Source organism: Pteropus vampyrus, unplaced genomic scaffold (assembly GCF_000151845.1).
Source record: "Pteropus vampyrus isolate Shadow unplaced genomic scaffold, Pvam_2.0 Scaffold126, whole genome shotgun sequence".
Taxonomy (NCBI): domain Eukaryota; kingdom Metazoa; phylum Chordata; class Mammalia; order Chiroptera; family Pteropodidae; genus Pteropus; species Pteropus vampyrus.
The window spans coordinates 4,216,903-4,240,079 of NW_011888907.1; the positions used below are offsets into that span (position 1 = coordinate 4,216,903).

Here is a 23,177-nt window from a genome sequence, read left to right on the forward strand (position 1 = left end):
ACCGACATGAACCTCCGCCCCCTGCAGGACCTGGTTGGTTGAGTAGCAGTGACGGGCAGGTGGTGAACCCAATGAGGCAGCAGATCTCCCCAAGTCCCTAAACCTATGGACGCTTTGAAGAAGCAACTTCTGGAAAACTGAAGTGATCCCTCCAATACCTCACCAGTACCCTGACCTGGCATTTTACTAAAGCTCTTTGCATATGTGAATAGTTCGAAATCGCAGGGCATCACCAGAAATCAAGGTTATTAATCCCATTTTATAGTGGAAGAAACAGGTTCAGAGAAGCGACGTCAGGAAACTTGTGTCGCTTAGTGATCCCAAGGGCTGATGTCTCACACCCACACCCCACACCCTCCCCAGCCCTGGCCTCCTGTCACCAGACACAGTCGGCCCTTCCAGAGCATCAGGGCAACTCTCTTCTCCCCCTGAGACTTTCCACTTGGGCCACCTCTGGCTCAGTGAAGGGCTCTGAGCCACACCCCAATGCATGACTTTGTTTAATCAGATTCCCACAATGACCTCTGAGGTAAGACCTCTCACTGCCCCCATTGTACAACTGAGGAAACTGAGGCTCAAAGAAATTACTGGTCTGAGGTACCACAGCTGGAAAGCAGCAGAACCCAGCTCTTGAGTTGGGGCAGATTCCATTCATTTGGCTGAGGAAGACCCCAGCCCACACAGTATGGGTCCCCTGTGTCTGGTATATAAAAGTAGACTTTGTCCACCCAGACAGGACCAAACTGCCAAAACACTGGAATATTCCAAAGCACCAAATGTTCCAAATAACCTTTTGGTCTATTTGTTCTTCTCCCTGGGAGCTCACTATCTTTCCAGTAGTTCTGTCTGTAACAAAGTACTCTTGTAGCCTGAGGAGATCTGCCCCGTTGCCCCCTTCACCAGCCTTCTAGAGCTGGAGATAGAGGGATGCTCTAAGCACAAGGCAGCTGGAACAATCGAACACCCTGATTGCTACCCAGGCTGGATGGGTAATTTCACAGTGCTCAGCTGCGGGCTTGGATGTCCTGAGGTCGCAACTCTCGTTCACCCTCAGCCAGAAAGACGAGGAGGGCACGGTGCAGCAGATGTACCCCCAAGCGGCGGCGCCGGGCAGGTGGCCAGCTCGCCACCACGCCATAGCAGTGTCCTTGTTTCTGGTTAGTCAGCGTCCGGATCCCTAGAGAGATTAGGGATGAGGTCACAGGAGCAGCCTCAGCAAACTTCCAGTAGAAGTATGTGACAGTGAACCCACTGTGTATTGCCTTCAAGCAGGGATCAACCAAGCAGCAAAATATGTACGGGTACGTTGCTGGTGCTCAATAATTGTTCATTGAACAAATAGCCCTGAGAGGGAAGGGGTGACAGAACTGGTAGATCAAGTACCCTCCTATGAACCCCATCCACAAGCCACGCACTCACCTAGAGCATCCACAAGACACGCCTCTCGAGTGTAAGCTTCCACAGCGATCACATGCTGGAAGCAATGCAGGGAGACAACGCCATGACCACTGGCCCAAATGTCCAAGATCTGGCGTACCTTGGGGCAGGCCTGATGGGGGGAGCCAGGGCAGGGTCAAGGGTAGGCTCCTCAATCCCCTCCTTCCTCTACCTGCCCACGGCCTGGCTGCCCCCACCCTGACCCTGGTCCTTATCCTCACACCTGTTTTCCTGGCCGCCCATGGTAGTCGAGGGCCTCCCAGAGGTGGACATTCGGCCGAGCCCGTGTCCCCTTGCCCACATAGAAGATGGCATGGACAAAAGTCCGAAGGCATTCAGCCAGGGTCAGTGAGAAGGCTCGGGCTGGCAGGTCCTGAGTCTCCCTGGATGAAAGTGATGGCTCAGAGAGGAAAAAGAGACAAGAGTTGCCCTAGAGAAAGTCTCTAAGGTCACAGAACAAATTGAACTCACAGGGCAGAGAGTCGTGGCTGCTCCTCAAAGACACTCAGCAGCTTGAGACGGCTCTAACCACCCTTTATAGATAAAGAAGCTGATGACCAGAGAGAGCCAGTTCCCTTTCTGAGGACACACAGCATATAAGAACCAATCCCATAGCTAGGCAATACGTTTTGTTAAAAAAAAAAAAAGGCATTTGAACTTAATTACTTTAAAATAAAATTAGCTTTTTAAACAAACAAACAAAAAAAGAACTAATCTTAGAAATTTTCAGTTCCCACCTCTGGGTCCCACTACTGCCCTGAGTACCTGGGGTCCAGAAGCAGATACGTGAAGCTGGACTTCACAACACCCTCCCGCCACCTCCTGCCAGGATCCGGCCGCTCAAACTGCCGAGCAAGTGCATCCTCGTCTGCCTGAGCATCTGGGATTCGGCCTGTCCTCAAGGCCTCAGATAGCTCTGGGCTGTGCCCTGCAAAGTCTGGGCCTGGGAGAGAAAACTAAGTCAAGGAAAACAAAAAGGGGTGGTTCCCAGCGACAAAGTGAGAAGTGAGACTGAGAGCAAAGGGTCTCCAGAGATTCCTGGATGCTCTTTGAACTCTGGATGCCCAGAAGGGACTAACCGGGTACAGCCTGGGATTCTTCTAGTCGTCGGAGATGGTATGGCCTGGCAGAAGGCGTGATGGGGCCTGGGCTCTTGCCAAGCGTCCGGAGCCCTTGCGGCAGCTCAAGGTCAGATGTGGTGGGGTCTGGCAGGCACCAGCAAGAGGGAAAGGGGTCCTTGCCACCTGTGGAACTTTCCTCATCCTCTGTCAGCCAGAGAGCGGCCACATCCCTCTCAAGGGACCCCTGGTCGTCTGTTAGGAAGTGAAAGTTGGGGGATCCAGGCAGTGGTTCTTGAGGGAGGCTGTGGGCTAGGCTTGCATCTGGGAGGGAGATGGTGTTGGGGGAGGCATCTGTCAAGGTCAGAGTCAGGGCCTGTAGACCAGCATTTAGTTCAGTCTCTTTGAAGGCCATGACGGCTCCATGCGCCTGCTGTGGTGTGCCTGTAGACCTTGGCAGCCTCTCAGATGGCTGGACACCAGGCAGTAGTTGCTGCCTGGTCTGGGGCAATGATACAGCCCACTGAGAAGTATGGGGGGCTGGGTCCTCAGCTCCAGAGGCCTCAACTGCTGTGACAAAGGAGGCATCTGAACTGCAGTCCCACAGCTCTTGGGGGGACTCTAAGCTGTCATCCTTGTCAGCAGTCTCAGAGTGAGCAAGAAAGCTGGGGGGTCTGGGGCCAGCTTCCAGGCCCATGTCCCTGCTGTCACTTCTGCCCAGTGCTGTGGAGTCCAGTGTCACATCAGGAGGTCCAAAGGGGCTGATGTTCAGCCTCTTTCCCCTGGGGCGTGGGCCTGGTGCAGAGAATGAGAGTGGGAGTCAAAGAAGGGGGGAGAGGGAGCCAGAGCCAGAGATGGAAGTTGGATCAGATAGAAGAAGGCAGCTGGAGTCAAAGGGAGGAGAGAGAGAGTGAAGTCAGAGTTGACTAGAGAGATACTGGCCGTGAGAGAGTCAGAACCAGCAGTAAACTGTGGACATCAGTGAGAGACACGATAAGCTGGTTCAGAGGCCAAACCCCCGTGGCCGCGCAGGCCCCACTCACCGCCAGACTCAGGCTCTAGCTCCTCGGTCTCTGCCTGGGTCCTGGTCGGAGTCCTGGTCAGCATCCGGAGCTCCCTCAGGACGTGCGCACAGTCCTGGTGCCCCTGCTGCTCCGCCAGGTCCAGAGGATGGAGTCCGTCCTGCAGAGGCACAGTCAGCAGGGGGCGCCCGAGGTCCCTCTTCCCTCCCTACGTCCCTATGGGTCCGCCCTGTTGCTCCCGGAGCTGGGCCCCTCACCTGGTCACGCAGCGCCGGGTCCGCTCCCTGGCTCAGCAGCAGCTCCATGCCGCGGAGACAGCCCCAGCCAGCGGCCACGTGCAGCGGTGTCAGCCCCTCGGCCGATCTGGGGCAGGAGTGGAGGAGGGGTCAGCGGAGGAGGGAACTTGATCTCCGCCCCGGAGCCTTGGCCCTCAGTCCCTCATCCCTATCCGCCAGCCTGGGACACCACTCTTGGAACCCAGATCCTGCGCCCTCGGGCTGGGACCCAAACGTCTGCTCTCTGACCCTAGAGATTCTACTCCCAGATCCGAAACTTTGATACCTGCTTTGGCCCCAGCGCAACCGCATACCTCATCCTCGGTCTGGGACCCTAGCCCCCGTCCTGGCACCCTCAGGATCCCTCCCCTGATTCCGCAAGCTCCGCCCTCGGGCTTCGAGTCCCCATCCTTGGACCATGAGACGCCTTCTTCTGCACTCCAAGTCTTCGCCCTTGGACTCGGGAGACCCTCCACTGCACGGTAGACCCCGCCCCGGACCTAGGCCCCGCCTCACCGAGCGTTGGGGTCTCCGCCTCGACGCATCAGGACCTTGAGGCATCGCAGAGCGCGGGGGTGCTGGGCTCCTGCCGCCAGGTGCATGGCAGCCGCGCCATCCGGGAGCACCAGGTTGGGGTCGGCGCCACGGCGCAGCAGCTCCTCCACGACACTGCGATCAGGGGTTGGAGTGGACCACAACTCTCGCCTCCCGCCCTGGCCCGTCCGCACCAGGCCCTGTCCTCACCGTGGCTCTTCCTCCCGCAGCGCTGCCCGCAGCCGCCACTCCAAGCCTGTCACTGCGCCCATACTTGCGCGGTCCCCTAGCCCCGCGGTTCCGTCTGCCAGTTTCAAATTTTCCGCGGCACCCCTGTGCGCACGCGCTGCCACGCTGCTTGGCTCGGGTCTCCACATCCGCGTGCCGTGCAGGTTGCTTAGCTAGGGGTGCCCTGCGCCGCACTAGCGTGTACTTCGGTGTCGGAGAGTTTCAGTGGCTCGGTCCCCTAGTGGCGCTCAGGCAGGACCTGGAGCTGCCGATAAGGGCCTGGGGGAGATGAAGTCCGCCTGGTGTGCCACTATCTCATCTCAAAACGGGAAATGTGAACGCACCCTTCTGGAGGAGGTGGAGCTACAACTCGGGGAACTGGCGGTGACTGCAGGGGAACCCTCTGCGGAAGAGACCTCCATTAGCGCGCACTCAACAGCTTCCGCTTCCAGATAGGTTGCGCATTTTCAGTCTCCCAGAGCTGGGAGTCCATGGCTTTGGGCGCTGGGACGTCAGGGCCTTAGTTTCCCCATCTGCAAAATGGGGGAATAATCCCTTCCTGGCTTGTGTGATGTTGAACGAGAGTTTCATCACAGGGGTCTGAAACACAGGTGCCCAATGCTGGTGGGAAGGAACAGCTGTTATTCAATGAAGCTATTTTCATTTTATCTAGAACTGAGAATGTAGCTGAACTTTTTCACAATTGTTCATTTTCCAGAAAGATAGTTGAATAGTGGACCTGTTATGTCTATCTTGTCTCCCTTTTTCTGAGGAGTACCCACACTATTTCCTGGTGGACTTGTAACCCTCCCTCAAAAGAGGCTTGATCCAGGCCTGGACACTCAGAACATCCTGGAGTTCTGGCCCATGGCCCAGGAAAGGCACCTTACGGGGCTGGCTGGGAACCCTCACTTCATTTGGGCTGGGATTTGGGGAGTGGTCACAGCTGTTAAACAGGAAGCCCTAATTTGGGGTGCAGTGAAGTAGCCTTTACTCAAAACACCTCAATGGGGAGCAACACCATCCCCTTCAGCAATTGCCCTTAGTGTTTCAGCTCCAGCCAGAGACCCAGTCTTTGGTAGAAAAGGAATGAGCACACCCCAGCTGGAGAGGACCTGACATAGCAAAGCCCCTTAGGCAAATAAAGACTCCAAATCCTTAGTTTGATTGGTCCAAAAAAGCACTGTCCTGATTAGTCAGAATGGAGCCAATCTGACTGGTCAAAGATGCTAATGAGGATACAGCAGCCAGCTCCAATTGGATGTTAGGTGGGTATATCCATACTATCGGTTGAAATTCCAAGAACTCCTTTATAAAAGTTGACTCAATCTACAAGAAGTTCAGAGCAAAACGCAGACAGTTTAGTGCAGGCTTCTCCCCGAAGCTCTAAGCTCCTGTTCCTGTTTGGTAATGGCTGCTAGGGTTTTGTTTGTTTTTCCCCTTAATTTGAGCCCAGTTAGCTACCAGGAGCCCTTATTGGTAGGCACTTTCTTTCCTGGGGTGGATGCAGCCATCTCACCCCATTCCACAGGTTGGGAGGAAAGCAGAACACACTGAACACCAAACATGCAGGGTATTAAAGCCCACTCAAATAGCAATGTCGTCTAAACAGCTGGATACAGCCAAGCCTGAAGTTGCACCTTGGCTTCTCATCCACAAGAACCAAGACATTTCCCTTCCTGTTCAATGGGTAGGATTTCTATCACTTGCAACCAAGGAGACCCCAATTAACACAAGGTGATTGGTGTGGCTCTCACTTAGGGATTTCTCAGATTTTTATTCTGATGACAAAAATCGCACAATGAAGAACAAAAATTACAACTGATAAAGAGTGGGATGTGTGCTGGGAAATATGGGGAATGAGTGCCCAGTCCCTGGGATGTTTCCTAGAATCTTGGGTTTCCTTCCACGGCTCCCAAGTACCCTGGGTGGCTCCTTGAAGAACCCCCAGGGGTCCGATGGGCCCCAGTTTGAGAACCAGCACTCTAGGCCATGGGTTTCATTGTATAAGAAGGTTGGACACTCAGGGATGGTTCAAACAGTGGCCTCAACTTCGGTGGCTTCATCCTCCTCCTCCAGCAGGCTGTAGGAGGCATGGCTCTGGCAGGGTCGCTGCAGTGGGTGAGCCAGCAGCTTGGCCATACAGTTGTGCAACTCGAGGGCTGGTCCAGCCAGCGCCACCTCATACTTGTAGCTGGTGCCCTTGGTATCCAGGCTGCCCATGAAGGCGAACATGTCCTGTAGGAGGCCAGGAAGGGGTTCTTCAGGCAGGCGTTCTCCTGATAGGCCCTCCTCGCCCCTGGAGGATTTCCCAGAGGAGGGGGCATTAGGGGTGGGTTCTGAAGGATGAAGGAATTTTGCCAGGCAGAAAACAATCCTTCATTCAGCAAACATTCCCTGCACCCATCCACTGTTAGAGCTTCCAGTCTGGAGATAGCTGGATGCAAGTTACCCTCCAGGCCCCATGCAATCTTCCTTGAGGAGCAGGGAAGGCTCCCCAAGGTAGGGATCTTTGGCTTGAATACTAAGGTAGGAGTAGGAGCTGGTCTCAACTCTCCCTGTTCACAGCTGAGGCTCAGAGAGGTAAGTGGCCCACTTGAGGTTCTACAGCTGGTTCAGTGCTGGGACATGAATGACCAGCAGAGCCTGGGAAGGCAGGGAAGGAAGGGTGCTCCAAGCAGAGGGTACAGCTAGGGCAAAGGCAGGAAGAGAGAGGAGCAGATGTTGGGAATGAAGTGGGCAGGTCCCTACGTACTCCCAGGCCCACTATCCCAACAGCCTCCATGAACCCCCCAGCGGATATGTGGAAATGCTTGCTGAATGACTGAATGACCAGGATCCAGGAGGTGGTGTCCACCAGACCCCAGGTAGGCAGGTTCTGAGATACCCTATCTATACTCACCTGCCCCACACCCCCCATAGCCTCACCTTCCAGCTCATCTCCTCCTCCTTCTCGTCAGCACCATTGTGGATGTAAACGACATCAAAGAAGAAATATGGGCACTGGAACATTTTCTGCAAGGGAAGAATACTAGCCTTTGGTTACCCTGTGCCCTCATAACCACAATTCCCCAGCTTCTGCCTCGGACTCTGGGAATCTGCCTGTAGGTGCCCTAGCTCCTGTGCTCAGGAAGTCCCTCCTAGTGTCTCACCACCCTCTCCCAGGCCTCAGTCACCTTCATGGGCTCAGTAAGGGAAAACTGGGGCTGGCAGGGCGGGCGGCTGTAGACAAGGATGGTGCGGACTACGTATGGAGGCGGGATCGTCTGCACGTTCTCTGTGACTGGCAGCTCCGTCTTCTGCTGGCTGCACAGTGGGGAGAAAGAGGACAGGTCGGAACATACTCTAGGGGTCTCCCACTGTCATCACCCTTGCTGGGCACATAAGGCCCCATTCTAACCCCTCCCAAGTTCACTGCTGCCTCTGAGTTTTCCCACGTGTTGTTCCCTCTACTCAGAGCGCCTCCCCAGCCTTACCCATCTGCTTGACCTCTCCTGCTCCATCCAGGAGGCTTTGCTAACCCCAAAGCTGGATGCTCTGGCCATCCTGAGCATCCCCCATCACTGCCTGGAGTTGGCCTTGTCCCACCAGGCCAGGAGACACCTAGGCAGGGATTCAATCTTATATGCTAAGTTAGCACATATTTCTCCACTCGGCCACAGCTAGATCTCATGTTGGGCCGACAGCACTAAGAAAAGGGCTAAGGTCCTTCCTATGTAAAAGGCAAAGTTGATCACAAACAGGAGAAAAGCCGACTTCCCCACAGAAAAATAGGTAAACAGGACAGACAAATATACAAATCACTGAGAGAATATCAAATGGCTTAAAAATGAAGGAGAAAAGGCTCAAAGAAAAGCACAGCAGAACATGTGGCCTCTTCCCACAATCACACAGGCACAGCTTTCAGCAGCATGGTCAATCCTGGTGCCAGGGGAAGTAAACGAGCTAATTTCTGGAGAAGTGCTTTGGCAATGTCTAGCAAAATTAAAAAATTCTCCCTATTCCCTGATCCAGTATATCCTCCATTATGAATTTACCCCACGGGTTCTCTTGCAAAATTTGCTGAGATGTTTGTACCAAGTTAATCATGATGGTAAAGGCAACAGAAACATGGGTTAGAACTGTAGGGTCCATGAGCTAAGAATGGATTTGATATTTTTAAATGATCAGAGGGGAAAAAAAACCAAAAGAATATTTCGTGACATGTAGAGATAATATGAAATTCAAATTTCAATGTCTGTCAATAAAGTTTTATTGGCACACAGCCATACCCATTTGTTTCAGTATGGTCTGGGGCTGCTCTGGGAGTACAACAGCAAAGTCTAGTCATCATGACAGAGAATACATGGTCTGCAAAGCTGAAAATATTTACTGTCTGGCCTTTTATAGAAAAAGTCTGCTGCCCCCATTCCCCAGGGTTAACACAATTGAGTGGAGCCTCATAGGGTCATCATGGGACTAACATGGAGAGGAGACGTGGGGAAGGGAGAACTTACATGAGGCTGAAGAGACCTTCCAGATCTGGCAGTAATGCTAAGGAGAAGGCTGATGGCAGAGCACAGGTGGCAGGGGTCGGTGGCTTCCCTCATCCTGATGCCAAGAGACCCTGGGCACCTCTGAGGCTGGTGCTATGTCCACTGTGTGGGAAATGCGCTGTGTGACCCTAGCCTTGTCGCCTGCCCTCTCTGGGCCTACTTTCCCCCAGGACAGATCACAAACCAGTGGGCTGGCATCAGATGTCCTCAGGATCCTTGGTGATTGAAATCCCCCATTTCTCTCAGGGCCGGGGCCACTCTCCTGACAAGCAAAGAGCCATGGGTGTCCCTGTCCTCCTCCTCCCAACACTCACCAGTTTTCTAATTCACAGGGATCATATTCTATTTAAGTTTTGGGCTGCACATGAGCCTTTCATGTTAAAATCAGCATAAAGTGTGCCGCAGTGGTGACTTTTCAGTCACATACTGCCATTTATTGAATAGCATCTGTTTAACAGGCCCTGCATGGAGTGCTCCCCCTGTGGGTGCTGTTTTGATATACAGAAGTCTAAATCAGCTGGTCTGCTTCTGTTAGGACTTTACCTCTGCAGGGATACCATGGGGTAGGAGGTTCACTGCCTCCCATTTTACAGATGAAGAAACTGACGGTCAGAAAGGTGACTGGCCCAAGCTTGTTGTGGCATAGCTGAAATCTGGACCTGAGCCAGTCCGAGCTGGCCTCCTCCACAGTTCAGACTACCTAGATTCTGAGGATAACAGGACTAGCCAGGCCCTCCTCCCTGACTCCCACAGCACACCCCTGCCTGGAAGGATACTGAAGGTGGAGCAGGAGGCTGTTTCCAGGTCATAGAGACAGCTGCAGAGCTCACGGGGGTCGGAAGTCAGGCCAGATAGCTGTGGGGAAGCATAAGCCTCAGCAAAGTGCTCCCTTGCCCCCAGGGGACCCCAGGGAGCCCCAGCCCTGCCCCAGCCTCACCCAGGCAGTATCATCGTTCACTACCACCAGTGCAAACTCATGGCTTTTGTCGATCTTGTGTTTTGTTCGTACGAACATCTCAATCATCTTCTGGGAGACATTGAGGGCATTGGTTTTAGAGCTGAGGAGGGACAGAGAGTGAGGGCAGTGGTTAAGGAGAGACCCCCTGACCCCAGGAGACAGCCCCTCACCCATTCATCCTGGGGAACCCTCCGCAGCCCCACAATGAGGCCGAGGCCCAGGACACACAGCAGAGGGGTGGTGGAGCCCAACAGCAAACCTGGCCTAGCTGACCCTCTCCATCTTTTGCCCTCTCCAAATGGGTCCCTCTGGCCAGCCTGGGTTTCACATCTGACCCTTGTGAGGTCTCTGACGATCTTTGCTCAGCCATGGGTGGTTAGGGGTGCCAGCAAGGGGGAAAATGGGCTTGTCTTTACCATCTCTGTGCTTCTGGTCTGTGTCAGGCCCTGCCACTCCATCCCACAGAGACCCAGCTGCTCAGGGCAAGGACTTCGGAGTCAGCTAGGCCTGCGTCTGAATCCTGACTCTGTCCATTTGTTGTGAGGCCTTGGGCAAGTCCCTTTGCTTTACTGAGTTTCCAAGTCACTAGTGTGTCATGGGCGTTGCATGACAGCTCTCACACACTTAGAATAGAACCCCGTGGGCAGATGCTGTATCATTACCAGGTATTGCTGCTACACTCTGATACTGACAGGCCCCAGGCCAGACCACAGCGGTGTCTCAGAGAGAGAGCCCTGCGTTTTGGGGGCCAGGCCCCTCCCAACCATGGCTACACATTCAAGCCCCAAAATGTCCCTCTCACCCATTGAACGACTCCAACTTTGGCAGTGACATTTCCTCTGACAGGTCCAGACAGATGATCTGCAATAAAGTTGGAGGGTGGTGAAGGCATCGTGACCAGCAGCACCTGGAGGCTGGATGTTAACACCGCCTCCACGCTCTTGGCTCGCTTCAAGCAGCCCTGTCTGAAAAGGCAATAAGATGACCCCCAACTCCAAGCCAAGCCATCCAGTTTGGAATGCGGTGGCTCAAAAGAAAGAGCACTGGACTAGGAGTCTGACACAGACTCAAGGAAACAGGGGTAGAGTGGGTTGAACTGTGGCCTCCAGAAGATACGCCTGCCTAGAACCTCAGGATATAACTTTATTTAGAATTAGTCTTTAATAATATAATTAAAGTAAAGATCTTGAGATAAAATCATCTGATCTCATGACATGTTTCCTTATGAGACAGAAAAGGAGACACAGAGGAGAAGATCATGTGAAAATGGAGGCAGAGATTGGAGTGATGCAGCCACAAGTCAAAGATGCCTGCAGCCACCTGAAGCTAGAAAAGGCTGGAAGTATCCTCCCCCTGAGCCTTTGGAGGGAATGTAGATTTCAGACTTAAGGTTTCTAGAACCATTTGTAGTACTTTATTGTGGCAGTTCCAGGAAACTCATATAAAAGAACTGTTTACAGAACATCCCAAAAGGCAAGAATGTTAATCCAAAATCCTCTAAAGCCTCAGAGCTGATGGCTGAATTTCCACTTACCACCTTCTCTGGACAGTTGACCCTTGGTGTCCGCACCTGGACCTCAGGGGCTAGTGGAGGCACCTGCCAGGCCTTAGGGCCGACTCCCGGAGGGTTTGGAGTCCCACTGTCAGCACTGGCCGCCTCGCCCTCGCCCTCGCTGCGGCTGCCCACACTGGCCTGGGCCCCCAGCGCCCGGTCCTCAGCCCCCTCAGGGTTGGAGCGTGTGCGGGGCCTTGGCTCCACTGACTGTTCTTCTTCCTCCTCCTCCTCTTCCTCCTCTTCTTCCTCCTCAGTGGGGCTGCTGGGCTCTGTCACTTCCATGGCTCCTGAGTGGCTGGATGAAGCAGGGATAAGGGAAGCCAGAATCCTTCTCTTAGGGGTTTTAAAAATACTTGGTACCAGGCAGGCCAGTTTTAAAAATACTTGGTTACCAGGCAGGTCAGTTTTAAAAATACTTGGTTACCAGGCAGGTACCAGCAGCTCACTGACTATAAGTCCCTCCTCTCAGGGTCTATTTTCTCATCTGTAGAATAGGTGCCTTTACACTATCGGCCTGGCATTCACTCTGACATAAGATAATAGTCTCTTTTATTTTTTTCTGTAGGGCTAACCCCGGCCCCTCCTCCTTGGCCAGTGAGCACAACTGCCCACTGTGAATGACTCAGAGATGGGGACATGACTGAATATAGGCCAGTGAGGAGCAGCTCTGGGACTTCCAATAGTGCTATTATTAGGGGAGAGGGGCTTGTTAAGAGTTGCAGAGAAGATACAAATCAAGAGATTCCAGGAGCCTCTTTAGCCTTCAAGAGGGTAAAGAGAGCTCGCCTCAGTGATGCTCACCCAAAAACAGCAGACTTCTGAGCACCTAGATTCAGCTACACCTGGAACCAGTCTTATAAGCCACTAACTTCTCTTTCTTGATTAAACCAGATTGAGTTGGGTTTTCTGTTACCCGACACTGTTTCGGTGAATAAAAGAATAGTATACCTCTGAGATTCTCCCCCGTGGGCCTTGGGGGTGTCTGCACAAGGGAGGGGCGCGGATCTGTGTATTACAGGTATCTTTAAGGAAAGAGAGGACGCCAATGACTCAGCTTGTCTATCTGGGTAATGGGCTGCGGGCTGCCCGGGATGGTCTCTGAGAGTCTTGCAGCCCCCACAACCTCTAATGAAAACAAAGCCTTAGCTGCAGTAAGAGGGATGGAGGCTAGATGTAGGAGAAACCAGAGCTGGAGAAGGAAGCTTCAAGGTAGGCAAGGAGCTGTATCTCTGGGGCTCCGGGAGCTGGGCCTCTAGAGACGAGCTCTGCACGCTTCCACCCCTCAACTTCTGCTCACCGTGGCCTGAGTCGCGATCCTACTCGGCGGCCGACTCACTAGGAAGCCGCCATCTTCGCAGCCGGTCGTGGTGCGGCGCGGCCGCGACACCTCCTGGGAAATGTAGTTCAGCGGGCCGCAGAGCGAGCAGAGCTATGAATTGGATGAAGCTGGAGAGTCTTGGAAGCTGAGAGGCTGGGACTGTGCTAGGGGCGGGAGGCTGAGTGGGATGGATCTGGAAGGTGATTGGCTAAAGCAAGATGAGGCGGAGTTTTCGTTTGGGCAGACTCAGACTACGCTGGTCAGCGCTTGTACGGTGATAGGCTGGGACGAGGCAGAGGTTTCGATGGACTAAGCTCAGAGGGATACAGAAAGCTTAGTCTGCAATGTGATAAACTGAGTGGGACAGAATTGGGCGGGATTTAGAAGAAGAGGCGGGGCTGATTTTGTGGGTGGCACTGACCGAGACCTCAGTGAGGGGCGGGATTTTTCGGATTGAGGTGGGCGTAGGCCAGGCCCCAAGGCCCCTCCCAATTACTTAATTTTCCTTATTTTACATATATTTACAAAAATCAAAAATACTAAGCCAGAACTATTTCTAACTACCCTTCCTTTTTCATGCACACTTCTCCCCTTAGCTCTATAACTATTTAAAACTACTCTGAGCCTCAGTTTTTTTATTTTTAAGAATCAGATAAGCCTGTCCACATCAGCCAGGTTCTGATTTAATGACAGCTAGGAGGGGCTATGTAGGCCGAGCCTTGAAGGATGGAGAATTTGCTAGAAAAACAGGAGGAAAGGAATTCCAGGCAGAAGGAATCTGGGCATAGTTCTGGAGGCTTGGAAGACCCTTGTAGTGGTGGGACCTCTCACAGGTTAATTTAGCTAGAGCATGGCTAAGAGTGAGGATTTCAATGGCCCTGTGTACCCCGAAGTCAGAGAAGTACAATTTCTCTCCCTCCATAAGAAAGAAGATTTAGCCTCCTAGGATCTGTTAGTGGGATCTGGAAGATTCAGGCTACTTGTCTCTGCACAGTTAATCCAAGTGCAGAAGGAAGGACAGGGTGTTTCAGGCAGAGCTTGTAGCATGGTAAAGACCTAGGGTGTGAGAATTGAGAACCTTCAGCCATTCATGGAGGAGGCCATCACAGCTACAGCATGGAGTATACGTGGGTGCAAGCAGGAAGCATAATTTTCAAGGGCCTTGAATGCCAGGTTGAAGAGCTTGAAATGTTTCCCAAGAGCAGTGGAGAACCACGGGGGTGTGTGAGCAAGGGAGGCAAATAATCAGATCTCTGTTTCTGGAGCCTGGATGGGAAAAGGAGTGGATGGGGTCGGGGACTGGGGATCCCAGAGAGGGAGCTGGGCTGGCATCCGGGTGGGACAAGAGGGGCTTGGACTGTGACTATGGATGTAGAAAAGGAAACCTATTAGAGGTAGATGCAGGAAAAATGGGCAGGACGTAAGGATCATCTAGGCTCTGAGGAATCCAGTATTTTGCAGATTCCTCAACAACAGCTGGCAGAGGAAACAGAAACGGGACTTTCAGAGAGGTAATAGGGAACAAGGAGTGCATATTACAATTCAGATCCCTGATGGTGCCTAGCCATGTGCAAATTGCTTGTTAAAACTCCCATGACACTGTAGGTCAGATAAGGAAACTGAGGCTCAGAGGTGGAAGAGCCATGGCCTTGGAGGCTGAGGTGAGTTGGGATGGATATCTCTGGAAGCTGGACACGTGTCCCCTGCTGGGACTGGAGGAAGGCACTGTCCTTGAGGAGGAAACTGCACAATAACAAGTCATGTGACCAGGGGAGGGGGCTTCCTGTTTCCTGGTCCCTCCCAGGCCAATCTTGGCCAGCCCAGGCCTGAGCAGACAGTGGCCAGAGTGACCCCAAGAGTGTCCAGGGACTCGGGCCTCTGACTAAGGTGCTCCTAGAGGAATAGAGAAGCAGAGAGGGCTGAGGGGACCCAACCCCAGGGTTGGGGCTTGTGGTTCAGGAGGGCCCTGAGGAGGAGAGAGGACTCTTGTCCTAGGCCAAGGAGAGGGGAGGGAAGGGAGCTCCAAGGAAGCGAAAGATAAAGGAGGCAAAGGAGAAGGGGGAGGTCAGGGCAACGTTGGGAAGTAGTAAGCTTCTAAGGTCATTTAAATATGCCAAATCAACATTGACGACTCAAGATCCCTTCTGAAGGGGAGAAATCAATGCCCATTTCGCAGAAGAGGAAATTGAAACTGTCATTTGCCCAGGACAGCAAAGGCAAGAGCTGAGATCAGGCTGTGGTTTTAGTAGGGAACGAAGGAGGAAGATTCAGAGGACACTGATTTCTGGACAGCAATGAGTGCCCGGGCCACACGGCCCCGAAGCCGGCGAGGGAGGCACATTCCACCTGTAAGTGTCCTCCACCCCTGCCACAGCCAGCTCAGTGGGACCCTTGGGCCAAGCCCTTCCTGGCTCAGAGCTCAGTCATGGTGACCATTTGCAGGGGGAGCTGGACCCTGTGGCAGAAAGTTTAGAGGAGGCTGAGGCAGCCAACGGAAGCCCTGCACTGGGCCCTTTGCCATCTCAGGAAAGCTGCAAGACAGAACTGCTGGGCCCTGGGGTGGAGGAGAGTGGGCAGAGCCTGGAGAGCAGGTAAGACCCTCTTGGTCTGTGCCTCCAACTCCAGCTCTTTCCCACCCATAACACTGCCTGTGCCCCTTCCACTCCTGCTCACACATACACCATGACTCCCCATCACCCTCCTCAAGCTGACTTTCAAGGCCCCAGCCTTGACACACAGCCGCTGTATGCCAGCCACCCCAGATGTTCCCATTTTCAGAATCTTCCATCTCTCACCTCTTCACAGAACCGAAAAAGAGGCTGATGAGGACTCTAGCAGGGGACTGGCCCCAGCACCCAAGGAGCCCCATGAACCTGCAGAAGAAGCTCATCAGGCCCCGGAGACAGCCCCATGGGACAGGGAGACCGTCTCCTCTGGATCTGGGGCCCCTGACGTTTTTCAGACTCTCCAGCATGCTCTGAGCTCACTGGAGGCAGCAGCTGCTGCCTGGCGCCACCAGCCCCCAAGCTGTTCTGGGCCAATGGAGGCAGAGGACAGAAGCAAGGGGAGACGAAGGCCCTGCCTGGAGCAGGAAGGGGCAGGGGGCTACCAGAGGGAGGCGTCCCGCATGGCCGAGAGAAATGCCTGGCTGCGTTTGGCCCTGGGAAGCCGTGAAGATGAACTAATCCACATGCAGGCCTCCTTGGAGGCCATCCAGACGGAGAAGGAGATGCTGCAGAGAGAGGTGAGTCGGGCAGCCCTGCCTCCCAAGGCTCCCTATCTGAGGGAGGAGGCAGCCTGGCATAGGCTATGTTCAATCACTTGTTCATTTAAAAAATTTTTTAAATGCAACATTGACTGCTGAGCCCCAACAGACACAGGTCCCGTACAATCTTAGTTAAGGTGATCAGGGAGGCCCACAGAGGAAGTGACACTTGCAGGAGGTGTGGGAGGAACCATGCAAAGATCTGGGGGAAGAACATTCCAAACAGAGGGAATAGCATATGCAAAGGCCCTGAGTGTGATTGGTATATTTGAGGAACAGTGAGGAAGCCAGTGCGGGGTGAGTGGGAGGAGACGAAGGCAGAGAAGTGACAGGGCAGTTCCTGCAGGGCTGTAGGAAAGATTTGAGATTTTGCTCTGATTGAGATGGGAGCCTCTGAGGGTTCTGAGTAGGGAGGGATGACTACCAAACATAGGCGTTCACAGGCACCCGCTGGCTGTCCTGGGAGGAACAGCGTGTGGGCAGCAGCAGTGGGATCCTGGAGATTCAGGAGGAAGCACTGGTTCAGAGGCCAGATGGTGGAAGTTGCGGAGGTGGCAAGAAGCGGGCAGATTCTGGGCGATGTTGAACGGGGGAGCTGTCAGACGTGGGTATGGACATAGAGGCATCCTCAGCATGTGGATGAAATCTAAAGCCATGTGGCCGATGGAGGTCAAGGGGAGCAGGCCCTCATCTCCAGGTGACAAGACTGGGGCTGTGGAAGCCCAGAACAAGCGGCCCATTTCCCTATGGGATGGGGCCCATTTCCAGGCTGGGAAAGAAGAGTTAGTTAGTTTGTTTGTTTTAATTTGGTCCCCGCTCCCCACCTCCAATCTATTCTTTATACTTATGAGTTCAGTGTTTTGTTTTGTTTTTAGATTCCACACGTAAGTGAGATAATACAGTAATTATCTTTCTCTGACTTATCTCACTAGCATAAGGCCCTCAAGGTTCATTCATGTTGTCGCAAATGGCAGGGTTTCATTCCTTTTTAAGGCTGAGTAATATTCCATTGTATATATACCACATCTTCATTATCTATTTATCTATCAGCAGACACATGGATTGCTTCCATGTCTTGGCTATTGTGAATAATGCTGCAACGAACATAGCGGTGCATGTATCTTTTCAAATCAGTGTTTTCGTTCCCTTTGGCTAAATGCCCAGAAATGGGATTGCTGGATCCCATGGTAGTTCTATTGGTAATTTTTTGAGAATACTGTTTTCCATAGTATTTATACCCATTTACAATCCCAACAGCATATGAAGTTTTCCTTTTCTCCACATCCTCACTAACACTTGTCATTTCGTGTCTTTTTTATAACAGACATCTAAATAGGTATAAGGTGAAATCTCTTTGTGGTTTTGATATGAATTTCCCTGATGATTAGTGATGTTCAGCACATTTCATGTACCTGTTGGCCATCTGTATGTCTAAAGAAAGAGAAGTCCTGAGTGGTTGAGTGAGTTGCCCAAGGTCATATAGTGAGGGATTTGGTGCAGTGAGTACCTGGGGCTCCTGCTTTACAGCTAGGGCTCTTGCCACTGCCCCAGGAACGGGCCTTAGGGAGGGCTGGTGGTTATTTGGAGCCCCCAGGCCTGACATTCCTCATCCTTCCCCCAGGTCCAGGAGCTGCAGGATTCCCTGCTGAGGCTGGACCCCTTCCCACCTTCCTCCCAGAGCCAAGCAGGTGGCTCAGGCAGTGGATCCAGCAGCTCCGGGGCTGATGGGGAGCCCTGGGCCACTCAGGTGAGTGTGGGAAGCTCAAAACCACCATCTTGAGATCCTTAGGGTTTGGGGTAGTGAGACTCAAATCCAGGTCATGTGATCCATCATCTTCTGCGATTGGAAAAGCCTAAACCCATGGTGCTGAGCTCTTGACAATCTGGGTGATTCAAGTGCCCTCTTGCCGCAGGGCTCCTTCTCCCTGTCTCACCCCCTGCTCCAGCGCCTCCGGAGTGATTCTAGTGGCCAGATCCTTGGATCTCTCTCTACCCAGCCTCTTACGCCCGAGATGCACATCGCGGAAGTCCAGTTGGAGAAGCTCCAGGGGTAAGAGCCACAAATGCTGAGCTCGTAAGGGCACCAGCACCTCCTCAGCTGAGATATAAACCTGAGTCTGGAGCTGGAGTTGGGGTAGGGGAGGGGAGGTGGAAATCAATTGGGTTCTGACTACCCTACAAGGCCTCTCACTTTCCCTCTTCCCCACCTCCGGAGGCAGGAGCATCGAGAAGCTCAAATGCTTCAACCGTCTGCTGTCAGCTGTGCTCCAGGGATACAAGGGTCGGTGTGAGGGCCTCAGCATGCAGCTGGGCCAGCGGGAGGCTGAGGCCACGGCACTACGTCTGGCCTTGCAGTACAGGTCTTTGCCCCACCCCCGCCATGGTATCACTGGCTGGGAAGGGAATGGGTGAGCTCAGAGGATGTCCCTGATCCACAAAGAGAGGCAGGGCCTCCGCAGGTAATTACTTTCCCCCACTACAGAAATTAATTTAAGGCAATTTTAGTCCGAGGGTGCTGAAGGGGTTTGCATTCCCCCCTGGGGATGGGAGAGAAGGGAGAGATCCAGGAGCAAGTGGAAATATCGCCTGAAAGATGGGGCTGAGTGTCCTGGAGCACTTAGAACCAGTGTCCCACAGTGAGCACTGTGAGGAGGCATATGGGGTCCTGCTCACTCTCCGGGAGGCGGACTCAGGAGCAGAAGACGTCCCCAAGAGTGACCTGGAGGCAGCTGAGAAGGAGGCTCAGAGGCTGCTGGCCCAAGAGGAGGCTGCCATGGATGGAGGGACACGGTGGGATCCTCAGCTAAGGTACTCCTAGGAATCCTGGGCACTGGGCAGGCCAGTGAATGGGGTCCTGATTGGGAAATGGGGCTCCTAGAGCTGGTCCATGGAGACCCGACTGGAGTTGGCTGGCTGCTATTCAACAAATTTGTCGTGGTGGTTAACAGCCATTGGGGTTGGTATAGGACCCACCAGGGTTGTCATGAAGATGGATGATGGTGTCACTGATTAGAACTGACATGACAGTGCTTAAAGATGTTGGCATGATGCTGCCAAAGAGGTCTGGCAAGCTGAGCGATGATGTCCATTGGCTTGGTGTGATGACATCCACCATGCTGGCATGAGCAGCTGCGACCATTAGATTGGTGTGATGATGTCCACCATGTTTACATGAATGACGGTACCCATTGGTGTGATGGTGTTCACCGTGTTGTCTTGATGGATGATGGTGCCCACCATATTGGTATTACAGCGCCCACAACAGATGGTGTAGGATCCACCATGGTCAGTAATATGGAAGATGATGGAGTCCACCAGGGTTGGCATGAAGTTAGCACAACTATGCCTGTCAATGTCGACACAGGCCCCTCTTCTGTTTTCTGTAGCCCTGAGGGCAGCAGTGTGGATAGGCCCACACCACAGGAGGTGTCTACCCAGCTCCGAGGCTGTGTCCAGCGTCTCCGAGAGTGCCGTGCTATGGTGAAGATTCCCCCAGATCCTGGTCCCACCTTGTCACCCATGCCCACTGCGCCCCGTGCAGAAGCCATGGTGCAGGCTATTCTGGGGACGCAGCCTGGCCTAGCCCTGCCCCAGCTGGAGAAGATGCAGATCCAGCAGGACCTGGAGGCTGCACGGGTACAAATGGGCAGTGGTTATTGTGTCAGTCTTTCCTGGTGGGACAAAATCCTTTGCTGAGGTTAAGAGGGATGTGATTGGGGAACTAAACAGCAAAGGAGAGTTCTGCTAGGCTGGAGTCAGTTTTCCTGGAGGGAGGAGAATTGGGGTTGGGGTTTTGAGAGATGAATAGGAGTTTGTCCTTTGGAATTCAGTTTCTCATAAGGCTTTGAATCTGGCTTTGCAAAATGCGCTTCGCATGGAAAAGAAATGAGGCAGGGGACACAATTTCAAGTTTGTACGAAAGACCTAAGGTTCTGGAGTTGGAGAAACTTCAGCCCCTTCCACTGAGCTGCTACTCGAACTTGTCTAAGATACTTGTCCTCTCTGAACTGTCATATCTACAGCTGTAGTTTTTATGAGAGAATTATATTTCCTACCACACAAGATCATGGTGAGGGTTTAAGTTCTTGCTTGACCAGCCCTCACTGGTGCCTCTTGAGGCCCAGGACCCAGGACCCAGGAACAGTTTCCCCAGCAGTTGACCCTAGAGTCACAAATTCTCTACCCTCTCTTGGTTTCTCAGGAGACCCAGGAAGACCTGATGTTGAGGCTACAGCTGGTGCGGCGGGAGAAGCGGGGTCTGGAGCTGCGGGAGGCTGCCCTCCGAGCCCAGGGCCCCGCCCACATGCTCCTGCTGGAGCAGCTGCGGTGGGAGTGGGCTCAGCTCCAAACTGGTGGGGCCAACAGCAGTGGTGGTGACAGCAGTGGAGGCAGGAGTAGCGGAGACGAGGAGGCATGGTCCCAGGTGAGCACTCTGACTCGACCTGGTAGGGATAGAAGCATACTACTGGCTAGGTGGCTCCGGCCAAGCACAGCCCCCTCTGAGCCTCAGTTTCCACTTCTGCACAAGTAAATTAGTTGAATGGTAAGCTGCAGGTTAAAGTTCACACTTTGTACTTTGGAGTTTCTTTCTTTGAGGGCATTGAGCCCACTAAGCCTTAAGTGATTTAGTATCTTCACTCAAACCTGTACCTCTTTTATCCCACCACCCAGGCCTGTTCATACCACCCCGTCTCCACTCTAATAGCCCCAGTCCATGCTTCCTCTCTTCCTAAATTTTGGTTCTAGTTCCCTCTGAGTCTTTCCTTTTTGCCCCTTGCCGTCTAATCATGTCTACCCTCTGCTTAAAGCCTTCAGTGGCTTCTAGAATGCTCCTTTGAATCATCTCTTCCACTTCCAAGCCTTTGTACCTGCTGCGCCACTGCCAGAAACACCAGTCACATCCCTCTTTGTTCAGTTAAGTCCTTGAACTCCTAGAGGTCTGAGCTCAGATATCGCCTCCTCCAGGAAGCCCTCCTGGACTGACTTCAGATGAGATCCCCTGTTATTTATTTCCCTTGTTAGGGACTAATTTTGCTCTTATTGGGGTATCTCACCAGACTGGAGACTCTGTGAGAGAAAGGACTATGGCTGCCACAGTCTGAGCATCTTCAACATCCAGCGTGGGCTGAGCACATACTCAGCCGAGGCCAATGTCATGTCCCTTCCTTCTGCTTCTCTTAGGGCCCTGCTATCCCTGGTGGCATCAGGGGCATCGATGGAGGTCAGGTGGGCAAAGTGCAGGATCGAGAGGAGCTAGCTCAGGAACTGTTGGCATCACTCACTCGGTGTGTTCCTGGTTGGGGGATATTTGGCTAGGGAAGGAGGGTGATGGTGGCATATATGCAAGAGTCCGTGGGGGTGCTGTGTGCAGCAGTGCCAGGCTGGGTGTGCACCTGTGTACAGGTGTGTTCCTACCATGGAAACTCCATGGGCAGGTGGGTGGGTAGAGGGATGATAGGACTGGCTATGGCTGTGAGCCCTTCTCTCCCCACTCCTGTATCAGGACCCTGGGCCTGCGGGAGCAGCTGCAGTCTCTGCGGGAGGAGCTGGAACAGGTGGCTCAGAAGGAGCGAGCCAGACGTGCTCAGAGTGCTGAGCTGAACAGTGATTTATGTAAGGCTCACAGGTGGGTCCCCCTTCCCTGTACTTCCCCTGGTGACCTCAGAAGATTCCCTGGCTCTGTCTGGGCCTCAGCTTCTCTCCTATAAGGTGGGCTGCAAATTTGGTCCATCCCACACCTCCCCTGGTGCCTGTGTGTCAGCCCCTCCTGAGTGATGCTGGGACTTCAGGAAGTCCCAGTCTGGAAGTGCGTAGTCCCTGTCTTAGTGTGGGGAGCCTATTTCCTGGCTCAACCCCCAACCTCCATACCCCATCTAGTGCCCTGGTACTGGCCTTCCAAGGAGCCCGCCAGAAGCAGGAAGGGCAACGGAGGAAGCTGGAACAGCAGGTGGCACTAATGGAGGCACGACAGGCAGAAGAGCTGGCTGTGCTAGAAACCACTGCAAGAAACCTGGAGAGGCCCAGTCAGCCCCGTCCACCTCCCCAGCCAGGGGAGACCTTTCTGTAGGCCCTGTACCTGGCCATGTCTGGATGTGCCAGACAGTGGTGGCTGGCCGTGTCATAAACTGTCCTGGAGTGATGTCATGAGGCGTGACTTTGCATGGTGAAGCGCGTTTGACGTGATGGAGGCTGATATACCTGTGCATCTTGGGCTGGATGAGGGGTTGGCTGGGCATTTGAGAAAGATTCGGTGTCTTTTTGGCTTGGCACCATGTGGCATATGAATGGGGTCGGTAGGGTCTTGCCAGAGGCAGCCTGGGCCGTAGGGATAGGGTCTCCGGGCCTGGCTGGGGCGATTCAGAGGTCAGTGAGGTTACACACCCAGAGCTGAAATTCCAACTCTTACTTGTTTCCAGAAGCCCAGACAGGGATCCACGGGGGGCAGGGCACACCTTCCCCTGCCTACTCTTCTTAGGGAGAAGTTGGGTTTGTCCTGGAAGATGCTCCCAAGAGGATGATGCCTACAACCCAGAAGACTGAGGCCCCCACAGTTCGGAGTGTGGAACGTTAGCTAGAAGGGCGCATGCTCCAGGTGCATGTGTAGGGAGGAGGAATCAGAGGCAGCTTTGGAACTTGCATGCAAAGAAATGTGGAGCTAAGGTAAAAGGCTTAAAAACCTGCACGCGGAAAGTCAGGGGTCTATACTGCAGGCGCAGAGGAACTCAGAGTGCGTGCTCAAGGTGGGCACCACACACATTCGGTCCCTCGAGGGCCTAGACGGCCCCTGGTGAGGCTAAATTCTGGCTTTCACCGTTAGACCTTGGAAGCTGTGGGAAGCGCTAGTGTCAGGTTAATGACAGGCATCTGATTAGCATGTCATTTGCATAGGTCACACTTCCCCGCCCTCCCAATCGGGTCTGGCGGGGTCGTGAAAGGGGGGCTGGGCACGACCCAGTCGGCCCGGATTAGGGGCCAGCTGTGCTCTCCTGCGC

General features: G+C 53.4%; 3 protein-coding genes across 11 annotated transcripts; 1 reads left to right on the top strand and 2 right to left on the bottom strand.

Moving 5' to 3' along the window:
* Positions 1-239: 239 nt before the first annotated feature.
* On the bottom strand, positions 240-6,164 carry ANKLE1 (ankyrin repeat and LEM domain containing 1). The gene is made up of 9 exons (XM_023534499.1): positions 4,537-6,164; positions 4,309-4,461; positions 3,775-3,880; positions 3,539-3,677; positions 2,517-3,290; positions 2,203-2,380; positions 1,661-1,820; positions 1,420-1,549; positions 240-1,177 (listed from the first exon to the last, which is right to left on the bottom strand). The coding sequence occupies exons 1-9, from the start codon at positions 4,701-4,703 to the stop codon at positions 1,005-1,007; spliced, it is 1,980 nt and encodes a 659-aa protein (XP_023390267.1). The 5' UTR covers positions 4,704-6,164; the 3' UTR covers positions 240-1,004.
* A 135-nt stretch (positions 6,165-6,299) lies between these two features.
* Positions 6,300-13,079, bottom strand: BABAM1 (BRISC and BRCA1 A complex member 1). Of its 9 annotated transcripts, XM_011366847.2 has the most exons (10): positions 12,900-13,051; positions 12,551-12,624; positions 11,582-11,897; positions 10,850-10,908; positions 10,027-10,147; positions 9,866-9,944; positions 9,051-9,075; positions 7,731-7,860; positions 7,457-7,569; positions 6,312-6,853 (listed from the first exon to the last, which is right to left on the bottom strand). In XM_011366847.2, exons 3-10 carry the CDS (start codon positions 11,882-11,884, stop codon positions 6,589-6,591), a joined length of 1,095 nt encoding a protein of 364 aa, XP_011365149.1. In that variant the 5' UTR covers positions 11,885-11,897; positions 12,551-12,624; positions 12,900-13,051; the 3' UTR covers positions 6,312-6,588. The 9 variants fall into 9 exon arrangements, with proteins under 9 accessions (XP_023390270.1, XP_011365151.1, XP_011365149.1 ...); XM_023534502.1 differs by lacking the exon at positions 12,551-12,624 and having other exon boundaries at positions 6,300-6,792; positions 12,900-13,079; XM_011366849.2 differs by lacking the exon at positions 12,551-12,624 and having other exon boundaries at positions 6,308-6,792; positions 7,483-7,569; positions 12,900-13,078.
* Positions 13,080-13,415: 336 nt separating this feature from the next.
* On the top strand, positions 13,416-22,850 carry USHBP1 (USH1 protein network component harmonin binding protein 1). The gene is made up of 15 exons (XM_011366853.2): positions 13,416-14,140; positions 14,382-14,431; positions 14,526-14,581; positions 15,167-15,268; positions 15,363-15,511; positions 15,726-16,164; positions 17,807-17,932; positions 18,099-18,235; positions 18,405-18,545; positions 18,823-18,993; positions 19,572-19,821; positions 20,387-20,608; positions 21,367-21,470; positions 21,689-21,811; positions 22,063-22,850. The coding sequence occupies exons 4-15, from the start codon at positions 15,215-15,217 to the stop codon at positions 22,250-22,252; spliced, it is 2,106 nt and encodes a 701-aa protein (XP_011365155.1). The 5' UTR covers positions 13,416-14,140; positions 14,382-14,431; positions 14,526-14,581; positions 15,167-15,214; the 3' UTR covers positions 22,253-22,850.
* The last annotated feature ends 327 nt before the right edge of the window (positions 22,851-23,177 follow it).